The following is a 23,213-nucleotide window of genomic DNA, read 5'->3' on the forward strand; positions in this document are numbered from 1 at the left end:
ACGTCCAGGTGGTTTAATCTTAACCTGGAAAAGATGGGTACCTACCTTTTTAAGAATGCACCTCTCTTGGGACTAAGCCTACAAATAAAACCAGGGAAGGTAGGATACCATTTAGATGGTCCAATAGGAGGGACAGAAGGTAAGTAGGTGGGCATGCATGACCAGAGGGAGGTAGCTACAACTCTATCATATTTGTACGAAAAAAAGATAAAATGGCTCAGCACTTTCCAATAGAAATCCATAGGTGCATGTTAAACCCTGGCTGCAACATACAAGAGAAGATGTGATACAGGCGAGCATGGAGGCTCTAGTACCCTATTGTACCACCTCTAGCTTGGATACAAGATGTGATACAGGTGGGCATGGAGGCATATAGGTTCCATATGGTATCCTGCAGCATATCGGTCAAAATTTGCTGTTCACACTCATAGGATGTCAAAGTTGGCATCCAAGCAGGTCCTATACATGTTCTATTAGCAGTAAATCTGGCGACCGGGCAGCCACGGAAGTGTGACAATGTTGCGGGGACATTCCTACGACACCCATGTATGTGCAGCGGAGCATTATCCTGCTGGAAAACACCTCTTGGAAGCCACCATGAGAGGAACACATGTGGCTGCAGGATGTCCTGAACATATCGCTGAGCTGTCATTGTCCCTTGTACCACTACTAGGGGTGACTGACTGTTGTATGCAATGACCCCCCCAGACCATCACACCAGCCGTGGGGGGCAGTGTGCCGCTTCACAGGAAAGGCAGGATTGAGGCACTCACTTCTACGTCTTCAAAGAGGAACAAAGCCGTCATTGGTGCCCAAACTAAACTTGGGTTTGTTGTTGAAGACAATCCAATTTCATTTCGTAGCAGTCCAGTTTTGTCGTTCACAACACCACTGAAAATGGAGGCGACAGTAGGTGGATGCCAAAGGCAGTACATATAATGGGTACTGTGAGACCAAATGTCCTTCAGCCAAGTGCCTGGAAATGATTCCGACAGGCACAGGGGCCTGTAACGATGGTGCAATCTGTCTCTGGATGGAGGACAACTAAATAGTTGGAGCTGTTCGTGCTTGTTGGACGACCAGACTATCCTCTCCTCTAGTGGTCTGTCGAGGGTCTTAAGCTCAGTCGCCTTGTGTGTGCGCTCTCACTCATCCACTGGTTCCTGCACCTCCAAACAGTCTGGTCAGAATGGCCCAAGTGGTGGGCAATTTGTCGATACGATCAGTCAGCTTCTCGCATTCCAATGATGCGCCCCCCCCTCAAACTCTGTTAACTACACACAAGTAGCTCTGAGAGCCTTCTTATAGGCCAAGGGTGGAACCACTTTTAATGCCTCCAGTGGCAAGGGCATTCATCTAATCACGCCTCACCTATAATCCTTTTCATATCCGCCTGAGATGTGACTGCATGTTGAACTTTGCAGCAGAACGAGAACGCCTTCCAAATGCTTGACTTTTTTTTTTTTTTTACATTTATCTTTGTACCCATCTCATTGAGCATCTTGTCCGATCCAACTAGTCTCGAGAACTGGTGTTCGGGTGGTCCCCGAGTGAATGGAGCAGACGTTGTGCAGGTGTTCCATCGCTCCATTCACTTCAGTGACCATGCTGGAGATTACCAAGTTCAAATACGTTGTCCGTTTCTGGCACTGTCATTCAAGCGAATGGAGCCGCGGCGCGCCTGTACAGCCTCCGCTGTATTCACTTGGAGATCAACTGGATCCCTGTTTCCAGCATGGGGGAAGGGGGTTGCAGCAGCCAATAAATACCCCGCCAATCATAAAGTTGTGAATAGGGCATAACTTTATAACTTGGCACAATCCTTTTTTAAATTACCACTCGCTTTAGGCTTGAGTCCAGTGGGCGTTTCTTCTTGGTGATTGACAGCATGCTCCTTCATAGAAGGCTGTCAATCAGTATCAGACTCTAAACCCAGCAAGCATTTAGTTCAGTATAGTTAATGATGCTCCTAAATATGATGCCTGCAGAAAATCAAATAGCAGGTTCCCGGGCCAGGTTCCCGGGCCAATCAGTAGGATTCCATCTAGGACCCTATCTGCACTGCGTTTATGTGCGTGTATCATGTGCGACTCTTTTTTTTTTTTTTTTTTTTTTGGCGCTTCATCTTCACCTCAGCTCAAAAAAATAAAAAAATAAATAATGGATTTATTTGATACTTTTGAAACTTTCCCTGCGGAAGGGAAAATAGATTGTAAGCTCCTCTGGGATAGGAAGTGATGTGAAGCATTGCCCTCATTGTACAGCACTGTGGAATATGCCAGCGTCGTATAAATAAATGATAACCGTAATACAATGTAGTGAGTGATCTGATCTGCCTCCAGTGCACAATAAAGGCTGTGTTATCCCTTCCATGCAGTTTATACATTGTAACATATGCTGGCATCTAGACAATACAGTGGTTAATATCGGGTCCATTTGTTCCAGAGGTTCCTCTTACTGAATATGAACGTTCACTTTGGAATAATTGATTTATGCTTGAAGTATTGTCTGCCCTTCCCTTGGGCTGCGTGGGGCTCTCTCAGTAATTAGTCTTTTTACGTTCCTCTCCTTAGCCTTTTACAATCATTTTAAGGAGATGAGAGCCCTTGTAATAAAAAGCAGTAATGTGGAAGAAGCATTGTGAGTCTCCCTGTAGTTTGTAGCTGTTGGTTTAGTGAAGATGCTGCGTGAGACTTTTAATGTTAATGGCTACAATAAACGTATGGAGCGGAGGCCTTTTTCTACTTCTTCGGGGAGGTTTTAAAGAAACACGAACACCTTAAAGCTTGGGGATCCTTATGGCGGAGTCGGACGCTTTATCTATGATTTTAACAAATACATTGGAAACGGGAATGTAGTCCACTCACTGATATGTACTTATCGAGAGGTCGGCACTACATTTCCAATGTGTTACCTACGGCCCCTTGCTAGCAAATCCTTTCCCCCATCATGTTGACCTAATAACTATGTATAAATATATCGGGGGACAGTACAGAGATCTCTACCATCTACTTAGACCCTGGAGTGTGACTGTAACAAGGGGGCGCGCTCTATGTCTAGAACAGGGTTACCCAAAGTGTGCTCCACGGAGCCCTTGGGGCTCCACGAGTGATTGTCAGGGGCTCCAACGGACGGTCTAGGTCCCCACTTTACTTACCCCTGTAGCAGTGTCCGGATAGCCTGTAATGAGAAAATGAACGTGCAGGACCTGTGATCAGTATAGCCACACGGATCACATGAACTGGCTTCGGTTATGTGATCCGCATCAGGGGCATAACTATAGGGTTTGCGATTGCTCCTGGGCCCATAAGGCCTCTTTTGTCCATATAGGGAGCCCAGAACCATGAATAAAGCATTATACTTGGGGGCCCTGTTACAGAGTTTGCATTGGGGCCCAGAAGTTTCAATTTGCCCCTCTGATCTGCGTTGCTATTGCGGCCACTTATTTCCTCAGTACAGGCTTTCCGGACACCGCTACAGGGGTGAGTAGAACAGGGACCAATAGTAGAATATAATGGGGGCGATTGGCGCGACCACCCAGGGTTCGAGACTCCAAGAGGCCCCACGGCTGTCCCAGTCGCCCCTATTGTAATCTGCACTGCTAAACCTCTCTCTGCATCTGAAGAGCATAGTGGCAATGGCGGACCCCATCACTATTAGGGCCGCAATGGGGGAGCCTATTACAACTGGGGCCGCAATGGTGGAGCCTATTACTACTTTTGCCACAATGTGGGAGCCTATTACTACTGGGGCCGCAGTGGGGGAGCCTATTACTACTGGGGCCGCAGTGGGGGAGCCTATTACTACTGGGGCCGCAGTGGGGGAGCCTATTACTACTGGGGCCGCAGTGGGGGAGCCTATTACTACTGGGGCCGCAGTGGGGAAGCCTATTACTACTGGGGCCGCAGTGGGGAAGCCTATTACTACTGGGGCCGCAGTGGGGGAGCCTATTACTACTGGGGCCGCAGTGGGGGAGCCTATTACTACTGGGGCCGCAGTGGGGGAGCCTATTACTACTGGGGCCGCAGTGGGGGAGCCTATTACTACTGGGGCCGCAGTGGGGGAGCCTATTACTACTGGGGCCGCAGTGGGGGAGCCTATTACTACTGGGGCCGCAGTGGGGGAGCCTATTACTACTGGGGCCGCAGTGGGGGAGCCTATTACTACTGGGGCCGCAGTGGGGGAGCCTATTACTACTGGGGCCGCAGTGGGGGAGCCTATTACTACTGGGGCCGCAGTGGGGGAGCCTATTACTACTGGGGCCGCAGTGGGGGAGCCTATTACTACTGGGGCCGCAGTGGGGGAGCCTATTACTACTGGGGCCGCAGTGGGGGAGCCTATTACTACTGGGGCCGCAGTGGGGGAGCCTATTACTACTGGGGCCGCAGTGGGGGAGCCTATTACTACTGGGGCCGCAGTGGGGGAGCCTATTACTACTGGGGCCCCAGTGGGGGAGCCTATTACTACTGGGGCCCCAGTGGGGGAGCCTATTACTACTGGGGCCGCAGTGGGGGAGCGTATTACTACTGGGGCCGCAATAGGGGTCACTGTTGCCGCTGGGGCCGCCGTAGGGGTCACTGTTGCCGCTGGGGCCGCCGTAGGGGTCACTGTTGCCGCTGGGCCCGCCGTAGGGGGTCACTGTTGCCGCTGGGGCCGCCAATATAGGGGTCCCTGTTGCCCCTGGGGCCGCCAATATAGGGGTCCCTGTTGCCGCTGGGGCCGCCAATATAGGGGTCCCTGTTGCCGCTGGGGCCGCCAATATAGGGGTCCCTGTTGCCGCTAGGGGCCGCCAATATTAGGGGCCGCTAGGGCCCTCCAATATTAGGGGTCGCTGGGGCCGCCAATATTAGGGGTCCCTGTTGCCGCTGGGGCCGCCAATATTAGGGGTCCCTGTTGCCGCTGGGGCCGCCAATATTAGGGGTCCCTGTTGCCGCTGGGGCCGCCAATATTAGGGGTCCCTGTTGCCGCTGGGGCCGCCAATATTAGGGGTCCCTGTTGCCGCTGGGGCCGCCAATATTAGGGGTCACTATTACTACACGGGGCAAATTTGCTGCGGAATTTACAGTAGCTGTATGACTGAAAAAGTTTGGGATCCACTGGTCTAGAGGAGAGAAGATTTCTACACTGACATAGAAGGGGGTTCTTGGGGCCTGGGCGCCTTTCTTGAGCGATACAATGTTATATGTTGTAAACCTTAATAACTTCAAAAAGGGTGGGCGATCCGGAGATTATTCCGATTGTCAGATTGGAGTCAGGAGGGAATTTTTTTCCCTTAAATGCGGAAAATTAGCTTCTACCTCATTGTTGTTTTTTTTTTTTTTTAATTTTTACTTTTTAAAGGGGGGGGTAATAGGATGAACTGGATGGTCAAATGTCATTTTTTGGCATTACATACTATGTTATTATGTAAATGGAAGAGAGTGCTAAAAAAAACTGCTACATGCTGAGACCTGTATAACACAAGCACTGAGACCAGGATAACTAAATTCTCTTTAATTGGTATATAAACCAGCACCTTGATGCATTTCTGGGATGCATCCCCTTCCTCAGAAGTACTGGCTGGTAGACATCAGGCGAAAGGCTTCTAAACCTGCTGCTTCTTGTGCCCCTGTCAATATCCTGTTTTTTAGATCAAGAAGAGAAGCTAAGTTATCCAGATCTCTGGCTTCTTGTTCTAAAGTTTGCACCACCTACCTGTTTTTCAGCACGTTTTTCTATTTCATACCACTATCGTTACACAGAGGCGTTCCCTGGATCAGCCGCACCTTTGCATTTTCACCATAGCCATTGTGTCTGTGAAACCTGTAAGGGTGGGCGCCATACCATTGTGTCTTCTAACTGATTACCTTGGGTAGTTTTCCTGATCCTTTGAACTCTTTTTACTGTCTTGAAAGTGGCTGCTGATTGAGGGGCTTGTGCTCATACGCGTCCATCAGTGACTGCCATTGAGAAACAGGCACATGCTTTAGGTTCCTGGACATCTAGAACACATGCAAGCGCAGGTAGAGGATTGCTACTCAGGAAAGCAAACACATTCATCTCTCTTGCGCAGGTCCTGAACGTCCAGTAAGCTAGGACATGCGCTATATTTTGCAGTGGAGGTCACTGATGAAGCAAAGACCATCTCTGGGACCCATACCTCTTTGCAGAATTGTGGGTTCCTTGACCCCTGGTAAACCAGCCCTGCATCAGAATCCGATATTGAGTGCAAGGTGCAAGACAAGAATGGACAGGAGACTCAGAAGGAGCAATAAACTCCTTTATTAGGCAATGTGATTTTGTGCCGAATCGGCACCTTCATCCGGTAATTAACGGTTAATGGCCAGATGAAGGTGCCAGTGTGTCATAGAAATCCGTTGCCTAATTAAGCATTTTACGGCCACTTCTGAGTATCATTTTCAGCGTGCCAGGATCCGCTTCTTGTTTTGCACCTTGCTGTTCTTGTCTCAGAGGCTACTGCTGTCTGTTGAGCAGCTACTGCTATGTTGACCATCCAGTGTGTTATGCTGCTGCACTACTAAACCTGCAAGGTTAGTCCTGGCTTCTCATCCCCTGATTGCCATTTGACACGGAGGCCCTGTTGTTTCTTGCAGAGATTGAGTGGCGTGTTGATCACGTGTGCGCTTTATTCTCCATTGCAGTCAGAATTATGGAAACGGTTATGCATGCTAGGTATTGCCGATTCCATGGTCGCCATTGACTTGAACACAGATAGCTGTGCAAATGCATGATCAAGCATCCATTTAATCTCTGCACGGATCTGGTAGCCTCTTTGGTTTGCAAAAATGAGGATCATTTGCAATCATTGGCTTATTCTCTGAAGTCCCCAGTTTACATTATACAACACAGATTTATGACTTTTTTTCCCTTGCCTATGGGCAACATATTTGACACTGTATAGACATACTAAATCCTATTAGAGGTATATCAGAAAATCCTCTTGACCTATACTTCCAACAGAAGGTATAAACGTGATGTGAACAGCGCCTTAGACTGGCCGCTTCTTCTTATTTGTACAACTGGATCAGTTTAAATGTCCTACCTTTCCAATGTTCTGTAAGCTGCGGGAGAAGGCCAGATGTGATGAAATTGTCCTATTCACTTTGCAGTTCAAAAAAGGCCACATGGAAAAAGATAAATTGTTTTTATTTCTTCCTAGTTGACCTTTTATTCTGCCTTCAAATGTTACCATATAGAAGTTCCAGGTGAATACCAGAACATTGTGTGCACTTTCCTTTATTTGCCTCCATCAACTTTTGTTTAGAGCAAAGTTAGAAAAGTCTTTCAAAAATTCACCTGTTAAATAGAGTAATGGCTGCCGGCGACCGGGGTCGCACTTTGAGTTCCTATGAAAATAATTGCCCGAAATTAGAAGAGACAACTCAAGGCCAAGAGTGGCGCCATCTGCGATTACAGCTCAGTCGCATTAGACTGGATCCGCACTGCATTTGAGACCACATTCCTGGTGTCCATTACAGGGTTCCATTTGAATACCCAAAGATGGTACTCCAACGGAAACCATGAAACAAGCATTGGTCTTCAGTTGACATGGTTGCCGTCTATTTAGGTGGACCGAATGGTGTAGCGGAATCCATCTTCCTCCAAAATAGATGGAAATTAATGGTTAACAAGTGAAGACCAAGATTCTATCATGGCTTCCATTTGAGTATTGTTTTTGGGTACTAGCATGGAACCATCTGACGGATACTATAGATGTGGTCCCAAACAGTGTTGAAAAGGGGTTGAACCAGAATTGCATGTTATCCATTGTCCACAGGATAAGAAGTAACTTGCTGATCGGTGTGGTTGTCTCCGCAGAGACCTCCACGAATTCTGAGAATGGGTCCTGTGCCCCTCCCACCCTCCTTTTTACTTTGGGCTTGTTGCACCCCCAGTAATGAGGAGATTGAACAGAGCGACAGTCATGCAGGTGCGCTACCACCACATTCATTTTTTAATAGAACTGCCAAAGATCGCCAAGCAGCAAATGCTTCGGTATTTCCATTGAAATGAATGGAGCGCCAACCATGTAGGCTTTTCCAGCGCTCCATTGATTGCAGTGTCAATGCCAGGTGGGAGAAGCAACTTCTTGGTGACTCAAAGAGGGGGGACCTGGGATCCCTCGTCTCAGTGGTGAGACCCACATCGATCAGCAAGTTATCTCTATACCCTCAGGATGATTCTGGGATGACCCTTTTAACTTGCTCCTGTTAACTGTCTCAATGATTAGTCATCAGGGATTTCTGAAGCCAGAGCTGCAGCAATCAACTCTTATTTCTGGGGTAAGCCAGAGCCGATCAAGAATTGCCCTGCAGCGGCCACTACTGGGGAAATGTAATATTACATAGCGGTTAGGTTGTAATATTGCAGCGGAATGCTATACTGGGCCAGACGCTGTGTCACACTGGCCAAAAAATGGGAAATACAAAAAATAGCGTATAAATCCAAGGGGTTGGCGGTGAGAGAGAAGTAAACCCGAAACTGAAGAGAATGAAATGGTTTACATCCATACTTGCTTCACAGGGGGAGGTGAAACGCTCTTAACCCACCCCTTCACCCCCCCACCATCTGAGATGCCTCATCGGGTATCAATAGCTAAGCTGTAGGCACTAATTGGGGAAGCACAAATTTATTCCATAAAGTAGTTACAGAGACAGTTGCCAAGCTTGTACCTTCCTCGGGCCCTCACATTGTTCCAATTTGGAACCTGATTGGTAATTTGAGGCTATGCAGGACTGCAGGTGTGACGGTTGTCCCCACCGGACCTTTCAGTCACACCAGGAGAGTCGCCCCCTTCTGTCTGCCATCTCTGGATATTGCATTTTGTTGTCAGAGCGCTGTCCTGCTTTGAACTCGTGTAGAAATGGGAAAGTTTAAAGGGACAGTTGCCTTTTAATGAGTAATATTTTTTTTTCTGCTTTTTCGTTGTCCCTAAAGTAAATGGGTGACAATTATTTCATTTCACTCCCCGCCCCCCCCCCCCCCCCTCCTCCTTAGTAGCCTAAATGCGATTGGTACTTTTTTGGGGGCGGGAGGAAATCTTCATTTTCCTGCAGAATGGTTTATCCTGGGGAAACTACTATAAAACACCAGCTTTCTTTTCATTGCAGTCTTTGCTGTGATTGTTGAGAAATGTCTAGTCAGCATAACAAGCATTCGTCCCATAATAACCAACTCTATCCTCGAATGTGAAATACGTCTTTCTACTCTAAATTTTAAATAAGTGACACAAAAGCAATAAGCTGAGCGACGACTAATCCGTTTTTTTTCATATTCCAACAATTGTCCCAGTATTCAAGTACTTTTCCCTTTAACCCTTTCCAATCCGCTGTCTGACGTCTTAAGACATTATTATTTAAGGCTGTACAGCTCTGATGTTGGAAGACGTCCGTCGGGGTTCTCTTACTGTATATTGCCAGCCTCTCTGCTGTCAGAGCCTATCCAACGTGTCACCTCATGCAGTACTGGCTTTAGCCCGCATATAGCGCCGTTGTATAATGGTAGAAAGAGGAAGCTCACTAGGAAAACCAGGATACAAATTGGATTGGAAAGGGTTAATAGATCATATCTGCTCCTTTTCCTGGGGTTACAGAGTCCATCTTCATACAGATTTGTGTATCAAGAGTTTAACTTCGGATTATTTCAAGCATCGAGAAAATTGATAAACTAGAGATTTGCGCGGTCTGCTACTTCATGAAATATTAAGGCGTTGGGTTGCCGGGCTTTTATTTCATCTCCTATCTCTTGCGGCCGCTCTCATTGCAGGGTTTGGGATGTGAACACGGGAGAGATGCTGAACACGCTGATTCACCACTGCGAGGCCGTGCTGCATTTACGCTTCAATAACGGCATGATGGTCACCTGCTCCAAAGACCGTTCCATCGCAGTGTGGGATATGGCCTCCGCCACCGATATCACACTACGGAGGGTCCTCGTAGGACATCGGGCTGCTGTCAATGTGGTAGACTTTGATGACAAGTACATAGTCTCTGCATCCGGTGACCGGACGATAAAGGTAATTACCATAGAAGGAACAAGCAAAGGATCGTAAGCAGATACGTTTATCCTTCAAGGAGTGAGGAAGAAATGGGGGACAAACCGTAAAAAAAAAGTTGTGATCGAAGCCACTTCCTGTTGTCAGTTTTGGGAAACTATAATAACAATGAACATAGTTTTCAAAAAGTTCAGGGGAGAGACTCAAGAGCTTTAATTAACTGGAGATTTGGTGTAGGTGGAAATACCATCCATAAGCCTTTAGGTGCCCGTGAATGAGGAAGGAGCATACCGCTCCGAAACGCGTCTCTTGAGAGGTTTTAATAAAGCGATATATGAATTGGATTTGATCTTGTCTGCTGGCCGTCTGGATTAAGGATTCTTCAGTATATTTATAAGGGAGCACATTTTCCTTCTAGGTTCTGGTAAAGTCTCATTTCTTAACTCCTTAACGCTATAGGATGTAAGTTTATGTTCTGGACACATGGTACTTGACCAACAGGATAGAAGTTTACATACTGTGGGCGGCGTGGGCTCGAAAATGAGCTCCTACATGTCACGATCAATGTACTACATGGCACTCCCTTTATGACATCATCAGCAAGTGGATGCCAGACACTGGCGTCACGGCCTGCATTGGCCTATTGTAAGCAATAAGGCATTGCAGTACAGAAGTACTGCAATGCATTATCATAGCGATCAGAGGTTAGGTGGGGTTCACACAAAGCAGAATTGTCGTGGAATTTCCATGTGGACCCTCCGCATGGAAATTCCATGGCATTTACAGTAGCAGCAAAGTGGATGAGATTTTGTAAATCTTGTCCACAGGATGTGGAAATAACCCGCACAAAACCCGTGCAGAAATTGACTTGTGGTGTGGAACTCAATTCTACAGCATGTCAGTTTGATTGCCAGCTCCGCTGCAGAATTCACCTCTTCTCAATTAGGGAGTGAATGCCACACAGAAATTCGTGATAAAACCCGCTTCAAAATCCAAGTGCAAGTTTGGAGGCGGGCTTTCTGCTGCTGAACTGCAGTGGAATACCCGCTGGAAATCAGCCCCATGTGGACCCAGCCACACTCAAAAAAATGTGTTAATAAAAAACCCTTCTGTGCATACTTTCCCCTGTTTGTATTAGGGCTTATTTACACGAGCGTATATCAGCCGGTGTTTTCACGGCCAATATACGCTTCCATCTAAGCAGCCCCCCTTCCCTCCCCCTCACCGTCTCTCTGCCTCTCTCCTCCACTCCGGTGTTTGCAATGGGAGGGGCGGAGCAAAGCTCTGCTGTGTTTCTCCTACTCCCATTGCTGGCTATGGACAAAGGGAGGGGGCAGGAGCTTGGCCCCCATCCTTCCCGCCCACAAGATGGGCCCTGTCCCTAAAGCTGGGCCTTATAAGTCTGATCACTCCAGCAACACAGCTGTCGTCTGTGGGGAAACGTGACAGTAAGGGCTTCTTCACGCGACCGTATTTGCGCATGTTTTGCACATGTAAAATATACGCGCTATGCGCAGAGAATAGAACCCATCCATGTAAATGGACTTGTTCCCGTGAGCGTGTTTGCACGTGCAAACAAATAGGTGCTGCTTTATTTTCCTGCATATTTGCACACCAAGGGCCCTATAGAAGTATATGGGAGGGGCGCAAATACGCAGTCAGTATGTGCGGAAACGCTCAATATGCTGCACAATTCTTTGATTAAAAGGCTGTTTAGCCTAATGATGTCTAGATGTGTTCTTTTTTCCAACGGAAGGGGTGTGTCGTGCGAACATATGAACTGGCCCTGCGTGTGCAAAAAGTACAGTACTACCATGCACAAACCCGTGCGAATCAACCTCATTTACTGTGCAAATATGTTGCGCTGAGTAAAGCATATTTGCACATACACTCATGTGAAGCCGCCCTAAGGCCAGCTACACACGGCCGGATCGGATTCCACATGCAGGAGCCCGCAGCAGAATCCGACCCTGTGCCCAGCTGGCATCCGTACGTACCTGACTTTTTTCTTTCTCCTTTCTGTAATGCGGGTGGTCCGCACGGCGAGCCGTCGGACATGCACAGTACAATGTCATTGCAGAAGGGCCACTTGTCAGACAGCTTCCATTGACTTCAATGGAAGCCATCCATGCGGAATCCACACAGAAATAGAGCATGTTGCGATTTTGTTATTTTTATTTTATATTTTTTGACTCCGCGAACTGAAAATCGCAATTGATTCCACTTATGTAGAGGAAAAAGCGTTTTGCCGTAGCTATGGGTGTTATTTGCTGCAGAATCCAGAGGCGGACGCCCGCTCTGGATTCCGCAATGCAGATCCGCCCATGTGCAGCCGGCCTAAGTGTCCAGTTTCCCTGCAGCGCCACTACAGGTGAAATTAAGCATTACATAGTGTGCATTCAAATCAATGGGTTGTCTGTAATACGAAACGGAACATGTCCTTTAGACAGAATAGGCCCTTCAGTGAGAGGGATGCTATTTGTAATCCCTTTACTGAGAGAAGAGGAACAGAATAGACCTGTTCTATGAACTTGGAGTTCTCTAGCGCAGTATATAAAATGGGTTTTCTAAAACTAGAACCCCTTTAAGTGCTGCTACTCCTTCAGAATTCCTCTGTATAGTCAACTACAGCACCGTCCCATTGGCTTAACTTGGGCCTGTGTTGTCGTAGCCCGCATTGCCGAAGGCCTGGAGCACCCCAATGGGCAGGAAATGGGCCCAGAAATCAGATCCTCAGCCATCCTGATCTTATGGCATTTGGAGATTTACACCTTATAATGATTGCATCGAACGTCAAGAATCACTTGTAACGTTTAGTCAGGTTGTGTGTTCTATGCTTGTATTATTATGGCACTACTAAACACATTTCTTTGTCTTTTTCCAATCAGGTCTGGAACACGAGTACATGTGAATTTGTCCGGACCTTAAATGGTCACAAACGTGGCATTGCTTGTCTACAGTATCGAGATCGATTAGTAGTGAGCGGCTCCTCGGATAATACCATCAGGTAACCTTGTCCTTCTCTGTATGAGGTGGAGAAGACTGGTATTCGTAGGGATCATGTCTTCAACCTTGACCTGAGAAGGCCCCTACATATGTGTCTCAGTATGCGATGTACAAGATTTCATGTGCCGGTATCCTTAGGGCTGATCTCATCACAGAACGTGATGGCATGTTGTTAGGATATGCCATCAATGGTGGGAACCCAACTGCCAGGAAGTCCACCAATCCTCAGAATGAAAGGGTTTTGGGAGCATTTCTCTTAGACATCCACCTTTTGTTCTCAGTACAATGGGGGTCTCAGACGATGGACCCACTAAGCTTAATGTTGTTGCATATATTATGGGAGGCATGGAATTAAAAATTTTTTTTAAAAAAGTATCCATCACTCCCCTGTTAAATGTCACACCACTGTGAGCTTGGAAACTCCTTTATCGGCCATGTGCTGCTCATCACTGACATGGTTGCAGCGAACACTTGCCTGATGAGCTTCCTGACCTTAGCCAGTTCTGTAAAAGGTCTGGAAACACTTTTTAAAAGTCTATTCGGCTCTGTTCACATTACCTTCCCCATACGCTGGGGACTTCCATGGTCTTTGGGTAACAGTAGTGCAGTCTGCAGCATCATTCTTGTTTCAGAAAGGGCAAAAACTTGATTTTAAGTCTATGGGCTCCATCATGGCAGTCGTGGCTCTATTGAGAGAGGAAGCCATAAGGTATTAACAGACCCTTACATGGTTGATTACACCATGGAACACCCCTTTTGTTCGCAGGTTGTAGCCCTTTGTTCCTGAAGTCTGATGTTCTAAACCTTTAGAAAATATTTATCAGTAACTTTAGGGCTCATGCCCACGGATGGAGCAGAATAAGCCCACGGATTTACGCCGCGGGAGTACCGCAGTGGTAAACAAAAAGTCCCCGCTGGTGATCGCGCGTTTTCCCAATACTACATTAATGGAGACCTCCACTGTGGAAAAAACGCTGTAAAATAGAACATGCCGCGACTTTTTGCCCGCAGTGGAAATCCGCGGCACAATGACGCATGTTAGCACTGACAGGCAGAGAAACTATTCGGTTCAATGGAACCTAATAGCTGCATTATTCCACCGCGGGGGAACGTGGCAGAAATCCGTCCGTGGGCATTAGCACTTAAACTTTGCGTTTGTGGCCTAAAAAATGACTGTCGAAAAATTCCTATTTTGCAATAAAACCTGTTTATGCTTGTTTGCATAAATTTAGTAACGGAATTCAAATCATGTAACATTCATTTCTAAACAAATAACACTATGTAACAAAACATTGGTCACATGTCACGGATAATGTGCTTGTACGGAGTCCTAACTCTGGTTTTGTACCAACTGAGCCAGTACTTTAGCTGGTCCTATATCCTATGCAGCATATCGCTGCAGTCCTCGCACCCAGTCCTGACAGATTGCAGACAGACGTGTCATTGCTCACAGCGCATGCATTTGGGTTTTGTAATATACTTGTAAGCTCTCAAGGCTGTGGCATAACCAATGCAGATATTTTCTCTCCAGCCCACAAAGTATACAGTGGGTATAAAAAATCGGTATTGGTGTATCTTGACGCCACCACTAGTACTGGTGGAGTCAAGATACAAGGAGTTTGACAGGGGGTTGACTCCCCCTGTTACTGATTGGCTGTCCTGTATTGTAACCTGACAGGTCCTGTAGCCACTGCTGGGCGCCGTAGAGGATGGTGATAGGTGATGCTTGGGACTTATGAGCGCTGCTGGTCAGCGGTTGAGGCTGTGGAGGAAGAGGAGAGCGGTCGCCGTGCAGTCTGCAGCGCTGCTGCACCAGGGAGCGCTGACAGGGAGTTCAGAAAGCTGTGCTGTGGGCCGGAGCGGTGAGCACTAATACCTGCAGTGCATAATCCTAAAACTGCAGCCGCCAAGGACACTCGCAGGGGCCCCGCAAAGGGGAGGGCAGAGTCTGTGCAGCGCTGCTGCCGGGAGGCCAGTGCTGCTGCCGGAGACGGTCACACCGGGAACAGTAACAGGGAGAAGCCACTGGGGACAATGCCGGCGGTGCCGCACTGCTACCGGTAGGCCTGTAGACGCAGGCGCCACCGGAAACACTCACAGGAATAAGCCACCGCCGGTGCAGCGCTGCAGCCAGGACGCCGCAAGCGCTGGCAGCTACAGCGCCGGCAGGAACAGTCACAGGAACAAGCTGCCGCTGGGGACACTGCCAGAGGTGCAGCGCTGCTGCGTCGAGGGCGCTTCCACCGACAATCACAACCGGGCCAGCAGCACACGCGGTATACTCACTTGAGGAGACCACTGTGCATTGCTCAGTTCCAGGACCTGCGTTGAGGATGAGTAATAAGAGCCTATCAGGGACAGGGGATGTCAACCTCCTGTCAAGCATCTCGTATCTTGACACCACCTACACTGGTGGCGTCAAGATACACTAATACCTAAAAAGTCTACACACCCATCATGCACTATTTTAGATTTATTTCCACCAGTTATCTGTACGATTGCATTGAAAAACAAACGGAAATCCTTTAGGGTGGAAAAATAAAAAGAACAAAACTATAATAATATTTGTGCATAAGTGTGAACACCCTCATATATTTGGGGATGTGGGTGTGTTCAGAATTAGCCAATCACATTTAAACTCATGGTAAATAGTAGTGAGTACTCCACTGCCATTATGTACAGGGATACATATAAAGTTGAGCTCTTCTATAGTATTTTCTTAGTTTAATTTTTCAGCAAAAGCCATAAAAAGACCTTACAGCACATCAAGGATTGCTGGAAGGTGTCAGTCAGGAGAAGGGGAATAAAAATTTCCAAGGCATCACATATACCATGGAACACAGTGAATTAACCCCTTAGTGACTTTTTTTGCTTTTTTCCATTTCGTCCACCCCCCACAACTAGCGATGCTTTGATCGCTCCTGCAGTATGATGTAATGCTATAGCATTACATCATACTGCATTCTGGCAGGCAGTCTATCAAGCCACCCCACGGGAAAAGCTTGATGGGCATTCTGCCATGACAGCCCTGGGGCCTTTCAGAAGGACCCCGGCTGCCGTGACACCCACGCGGCTTTCCCGATCTCATCGCAGGGGAAGCGTACAGGACTCCTGAACATCGTTCGGGGGATTTAAATGCCGCTGTCAGATTTGACAGCAGCATTTAAAGAATTAATAGCTCCAATCGGCCATGCGGCTTGTCGGGGCTGTTGCCCACAGGTGACAGCTGTAAGAAACAGCTGACACCCACAATATATGGAGGGAGATGACAGCGCGATCTCCCTCCATACACGTCCTGCAAACGGCAGGACGTAAAAACACAATAGGGTGGTCACTAAATGGTTTAATTTGGCACAACAGTGACTGCCCCATTCTGGCACTAGATTGGAGTGTCTGGTCATAGCCAGAAAGGGTGGGCAACGTGGTCAGGAAACCAGGGCTTGGTAGACTGAGATGGCAACGCACTACAGAGGATTTCTGCAGAGACCTATTCAGGAAACAAGCCAGTGGTCGGTACACGGAGAGCAATCTTCTTTTAGAGGGAGCAGGCATGGAAAGGAGCTGGTTGAAAGGCTGAGGGCTCAATAAACGTGCATAGAACAGTAAGTGCCTGGCTTTTATAGTATGTCCTTTCAAGGAAAACGCAGGGTGGAGCCAGTCAGGGAACTACCATATTTCCCCAATAATAAGCTCTAATCTGATTTTCGGGGGAGGAGTGGTGGGGGGTCTTAAAATATAAGCCCTCCCTGGAAAATAAGCCCTGGCTAGGCTACATGTAAAAAAAAAAAAAAAAAAAACACTCCCCTAGCAGCCAGCGTTCGGGTTCCTCACGATAGGCTACAGTGCTGCTGAAGGCTTCCGTGTCCTTCGGCACGCCAACAGAGCAGTTATTCCTGGAAGCCGGGCTTGAATACTCGCTTCCAGCAGGCTAATGCTCTGATTGGTTGATCGAGCGCCGTGTCAGCCAATGTAAGCCGGCGCTGGATTAACCAATCACAGCCATTCAATAATGTTATTCAGTGAATGGCTGTGATTGGTTAATCGAGCGCCTACACCTAAAAAGCCGACATCTGCTGTTGTAGAAGTACAATACAGCGCTAGCACTTGGTTAAGGTCATTGCTACCAATTGTGGAGCTATGGTAAACCTGTACAAAGACAGACGCACATTTACACTCCAGTACCATTACCAATAAACTAGTATGCTTATTTGTGTATTTTCGAACGCTGGGATGGAGCGGAGGTATCGAAAAGATCACGGAGGTTTCTCCTTTCTTCCCCGCTCAGCCGGAAACCTCCAACTCCACCAGGCCACCGTATAGGATACCTTGTATTTCTCCTCATCCTTATTACTACTTTCTGGGCCTTTTAATCCCATGTTGCTGTAGAATAAAGATTTTATATCCTGCTTTTGTCAACAGTGGGAGTTCTATCCAATTATTAATAACACAGCAGGAAAAAAGTTTTGAGTTTTTACTGGGAAGCAGCCAATCCATTTCTTGAGGGAGCTGTTATTTCATACTCAATATCTAAGCGAAGAGAAACTACACAGTCAATAATGAACAGTGAGGCAGTTGATTGTACTGGATGATGAATGGGAAATTCTGCATGGATCTCCAGCCCTAAATAACATTCTAGGAATAAACCACTTTATAACGGCTTCAAATAAACAGGCGCTTTTATGTAAGAGTGTATTTCTGCTCGGAGCGCAGCCGGCTAACAAAGGGACTCAGGATTACGGGAGATGCATAAAACGTGATGAGGTCTGTCTGCTGATTAATGGCCAGAAATGTTTACACTGAAATGCATGATGGGAGTTTTCCTTTAGACTACATCGGAAGACTGGTGTGATGAATGGAAGTAATTAGAACATAAACCAAGTCATGGCAAATATACTGGTGGTAGACCGAGAAGCCAACTTGTGATGTGGACTGCCTATGTTCTGTAGAACAATGGCCACGTTTACTGTTCTTGCATGGGGGTCCTTTACTGTCTATGTCTGCATTTGGTATGAGATGTGTAGTGCAATATATATCAGTGTGCAAAATAACGGTAAAGGCCGTATTAACATATAAGCTGCATTCACTGTTCTGTAGGCTTCAGAGCTGAAATCTCCCAAACTGATGGATCAATGCCTGTGCAGAGTATGAATTCTCAGAAGTGTCTCTTCTCTATGCGACTGCTAGCTATAACTAGAGTACGGCTCTTTGCTTTCTGCAGCAGTCCCATAGAGATTAATGGGTCAAGAGGGGTGTCGTGTCTCATTAAGGAGAGCACCCAAAAAGTGTGTGGAGACACCTAGGGAGTGAGTGGATCAGAAGGGGGGGGCATCGTCTCTTCCCAAGAAGAGAACCCAAAAGGGGTGTGAGAAGACACCTGAGAGGTGAGTGAGGAGACTTAGAAGGCCATGCATGCTCTTCTGGGTAATGTATGCAAATAAGGAAGATGAAGGTATTGTTCCAGCTTCCTTATTTGCATAGAAATCAATGAAGCAGCAACACACATGCTGGACCACCTCTTTGTTCATAGGGAAGGACACTGGCCCTCATTGTTTTGGATTAGTGAGGATCTGACCACTCGGACCCCAGTGTAAACTTGGCAGAAACCCTTTAAACATGATACTGTACAGTAATATGGTGTAAGAAAAATTAACTGTCAAGGGTGTGTCTGCAAACAAGCTTGCAGACTGTTTTTAATGGCGACCAGCAGAATTGTGAATTCAGCTCTGGATTAAAATACATTTTGTTACTTGGCAATCGCATCAAGATATATAATGCACTATATTATTTATAAAGTCACGCCGCATGTACAGCCGATTGTGCCATGTTACAGTTTATATATAAATACAATGACTGTTAGGGCTAATGCCCACAGCCAGACTTCCGCCGAGTGAAACGCGGAAGAAATCCGCAGCGTTTCACCGCAGCTATTAGGGCTTATGCCCACGGCCGTGATGGGCTCCGCAAGTGGAGCACCGTAGTCGAGTCCGTCACGGCGCCCCCCCCCCCCCCCCCCCCCAAAGACCCCATACTCTCCTCATGACACTGCCGGCGCACATGCGCAGTACAGCGCGTGACACTCCGGCAGCGTCATATGACGCAGTGGGCGAGACGTGTATTCACGCTATACTTCCGTTGTGCTACAGCGGAAGTATAACGTGACGGGCGGCTTCCATTGACTACAATGGAAGCCGTCCGCACATTTGCCCGCGGGTAATTTCACACTGCCAAATTCCGCAGCATGTAGATTGAGCTATTAGGTTCAATAGAACCTAATAGCTACGGTACAACGCCACGGATTTCTGCCGCGTTTCGCACGGTGGAAATCCATCCGTGGGAATTAGTCCTCAAGCTCTATTGAACCTAATAGCTCAATGTACACGCTACGGAATTACACCGGGGAATTCCGCAGCGTGAAATTACCAGCGGCATGTCCTATTTGAATACAATGGAAGCCACCCGTCACGCTAGACTTCCACTGTAGCACAGCCTCACCCACCGACGGCCGCATGTGACACTGCCGGCGCGTCATGCGCTGTACTGCGCATGCACATCGGCAGTGTCATGCAGGATCTACGCAGCGGATCTGGAGGGGAGTATGGGGTCTTTGGGGGGGCACCATGACTTACTCGGTATTCTGCTTGCACAGCCCGGCACAGCCGTGGGCATGATGCCTTAACTTCTGTGTTCCAACTGATGGAAATTTGTTTCATTTGTCATAAGATGTTTAGAAGTTGTTTTACATGTGTGATACAACAATGTTGATGGGGCAGGTTTTATTTAACACGGAGTCTGTTGTTTTCAGGTTGTGGGACATAGAATGCGGAGCATGTCTACGAGTTCTCGAAGGACATGAAGAACTGGTACGGTGTATTCGGTTTGACAACAAGAGGATAGTCAGTGGAGCCTATGATGGGTAAGTCTGTACAGTTCTTTGTCTTGACTAGCAGTACAGGTGATCAGAAATCGGATGTTGGTACAGTAGACAGTCTTGCGGCGATGCAGCAAAACTTTTTGTATGACCACCCAAAATTTAATTGAGAAGACCACCATTCTTGAAGGCCATCCATCAACGTAAATGGCCACCATGCATAGCATATGACAGAAATGAAATCTGTAGATAAATGGTGGCCTTTTAGAGAAGTTTCACTCAAGTTGCTCACCGCTTTTTGAACTGGATTCTTAGAAACCGATTAAAAGATTTTTCAGCAAGGTTTATCTATAACAAAAGTTATTGTTTACACCGGTTTTTCAGACTGTAATGCAGAGGTGATAACATACAGTATGGCCGTCCTTTCTTGTTACTTTTTCCAGAACTGGCCATCCCAATTGTGTAGAGAAAGCCTTATCTCTGTATGCAAAACAAATAATGTCAAAACCTTCACAACAATTCTTAAATTTTGTGTTGAAATCCTCTTCAAATATTATTCCAGATCCCTGGTCCTGATCTCTCTAATAAGATCTATACATTCAGGTTCTAGTAAAGGTAAGGCCTCGTTCACACGAGCTCAGTTTTGTGCGCATTAGAGGTGCATAAAAAAAGCGCTTCTATAAGAACCAATGGTATTCTCGCACCTTCCAAAGATAGAACATGCGTGGCTACAATGCCCGAATCTAAGGTCCGTGCTGCGAGAAAAGATAGAGCCTAACCTGTCTTTGCTGCAAGCTGCGCAGGAGTTGCTATTGACTCCTATGGGAGCAGGAGTCTATGGAAACTGCTGGCAGGAAAAGAAGATTTCTGCCGACCAAGGGAATACCCCGCTGCTTATAGCAGGACATTTAAAAAGGGCAGCCCAGAAGCACATTTTAAATGTCCCGCTATAAATTCCTGTTAGTCCACGCGGGGATGAGGGGACTCCCCGAGGGTTCCCTTAATCCCTGCGAGGACTAACAGGAATTTACAACAGAACATTTAAAATGTGCTTCTGGGCAGCACGTTTTAAATGTCCTGCTGTAAGCAGCAAGGTATTGCTCCAGCCCCACTGCTGAGCAATTCCCTAGCAGCGGGAGGCAGTAGGTCACTCTCCACCTCTCTCCCCAAGGGATTTTCCTATGCTTGGGAGAGAGAGGGCGAGGGGTTACCGGGCTTCCCCAAGAGCACGGGAGGAGGGGTGGGGATAGAGGGATCTGCCCTCCCACCCCGCCCCCTCTATATTTGCTATGGGGAATCTCTGTGAGAAGCCCTATAGTCTTGTCCCCTCTCTAGTCCCACCCACTCTCTCTGCACTAAGGGGATATCCCTTAGGAATCCCCATAGCAGGGAGAGAGAGAGGGGCAATGGGTTAATCCCACATAGCAGGGAGAGAGAGCGAGAGCTATGGGGGATTAACCCATAGCAGGGAGAGACAGAGCAGGGTTATGGGTTAATCCCCCATAGCCCCGCGCTCTCTCTCCCTGCTCTGGGGAAATCGTGAAGCCTTGTGGGGCTTCTTCTCTCTATCCTCCTGGAGCAGCTGCCCATTCATGCGATTAATTTTTTTTTTGCGCACCTATACTGTGCTAAAACAGCGCTCATGTGAACAAGGTCTAATAGTTGAAGTCAACTGACTAGGGAGTGATTAGTAAATGAAAACTGTGTGGATTTTAAATTTAAGTTTGTATGTAGTTTGTGTATAGTATGTCGTCATAGTCAGACTCCCACCAATCTAGTGTGGGCTACCCAAAAGATAGCCTATACATCTTAAAGTCCTGGAAAACCTCGTTTTCCTTTTACCCTTTTCTGTTTTATATTAAAAACAAAACTGAGAAATCTATTTTTTTAAAACTCTGTAGGTATCCAGGAGATCCTGTATGTATGTGGCTGTAAAACAATGGACTGCAGCAGGAGTCTCCCCCCACTGCTCTGTCTAGAACAGGAGAATATGCTAAGCCACACCCTACTTGTTCAGCTCCACCTATTCACAGCTCAAAATTGAACAGACCAGAGAAAAAAACTAAGCCATGTGTTTTGTAAGATTTTGAAAGATTACTGTAGTTTACTGTGGTTTACTGTAGTTTCTGAACACTCTTGACGTGCTGTAGTGATATGTTTAAAAGTTGGAGGCGATCCAGGTGCTGAGACCCCCATCGATCACTGAAATGAAAGGGCTGTCATTGGCTCTGCCCAGCTCTTCTTAAAGAACCAAGCCTAGCTCACTGCCTCTCTCCCTTCATTTCAGCGATCGATGGGGATCTCTGCACTGAAACCTTCACCGATAACGTTGCTATTTCTTTATCAAAAGCTTCCTTAAAAAAGTACCCTTTAATTTATTTTTCTTTAGTTATATCTATTTCTGGCAAAGTTTGAGTGCCAGCCAATATGGAAGCCATTACAATTCCCATAGAGCAGCCTTTCCTAAACTCCCGTCCTTACGATCCTCAAACTAGTCATGGTTTGAGGATATCCTACCGAGAGAACACATTTGGCAATGTCAACAATCACATTACCTGTTCAATACTATGGAAATCCCGAAGACCCAACCTGTTGGGTGGTCGTGAGGACTAGAGTTTCGGAGCCACTGCCGTAGAGGATGTCACTTGGCTTCCCAAACTCCTAAGTGCTGATTCTTCCTAGATATATGACCCTACATCACCATCCCAGCATAACTAAACACGTGTGCAATTAAAGGTTCTGGGACACCTCAGTGACGATATACCCTAAGTGCTGTCATGGTGGCCTTTCCGGTTTCGCTTGATACCCTTGGCCACCAGAACCCCATTGCCATGCATCCTATCTTTTGTCTTTGACTCCTTTTATTTTATCAGCCACTATATAATGGTTTGATAAAGAAGATTAAACGGATTTTGCCGGTAATCACAATTCTGTAGAGAAGCCGCTGTAGGTAAAAGATTTCATGTATGAGAATTAAGATAGGAAGGATGTGTTGTGTTTATCCGATGCCATTAAATGCTTCATTAATTAACATCACCTGTTCTCCTGCCATTTGTCTTGGTTAATTTTAGAAATGCGTGGCAAAAATATTCTTATTTTTCATTCAGTTGTAACGAAGCTGAAGCATGTTTCATTAGTCAGAGCATTTATCAAAATATACTCCTGATCTGTTCACCGCGGGGCTTCATTATTAAGGCCCTGCTCTAATTAGCATCAGCGAGATGACAGCAGCACTCACTCATGTTTCATCACATGACACAAGTCAACACCACTGCTCGTTTCACACTCACACGTGATATACAGTAGCACCATTGTACGTGCGTTGGAGGCTTTGGAGACCAGAAA

The 23,213-nt window shown here is 46.9% G+C and overlaps 1 protein-coding gene across 6 annotated transcripts in view; it reads left to right on the plus strand.

Annotated features, from left to right (window-relative positions):
- The window catches only part of BTRC (beta-transducin repeat containing E3 ubiquitin protein ligase), a 213,046-nt gene that overhangs the window by 179,841 nt on the left and 9,992 nt on the right, over positions 1 to 23,213 (plus strand). For 5 of the 6 annotated variants that reach the window (XM_066600943.1, XM_066600945.1, XM_066600946.1 and 2 more), the window contains 3 exons: positions 9,766 to 10,015; positions 12,883 to 13,001; positions 19,803 to 19,913. In XM_066600943.1, coding sequence (XP_066457040.1) covers positions 9,766 to 10,015; positions 12,883 to 13,001; positions 19,803 to 19,913 — 480 coding nt within the window. Of the gene's footprint in view, positions 1 to 9,765; positions 10,016 to 12,882; positions 13,002 to 19,802; positions 19,914 to 21,769; positions 21,928 to 23,213 lie in introns of those variants that run through there. The other variant, XM_066600947.1, reaches the window with a different exon arrangement.

This window comes from Eleutherodactylus coqui, chromosome 4, assembly GCF_035609145.1.
Source record: "Eleutherodactylus coqui strain aEleCoq1 chromosome 4, aEleCoq1.hap1, whole genome shotgun sequence".
Lineage (NCBI taxonomy): Eukaryota > Metazoa > Chordata > Amphibia > Anura > Eleutherodactylidae > Eleutherodactylus > Eleutherodactylus coqui.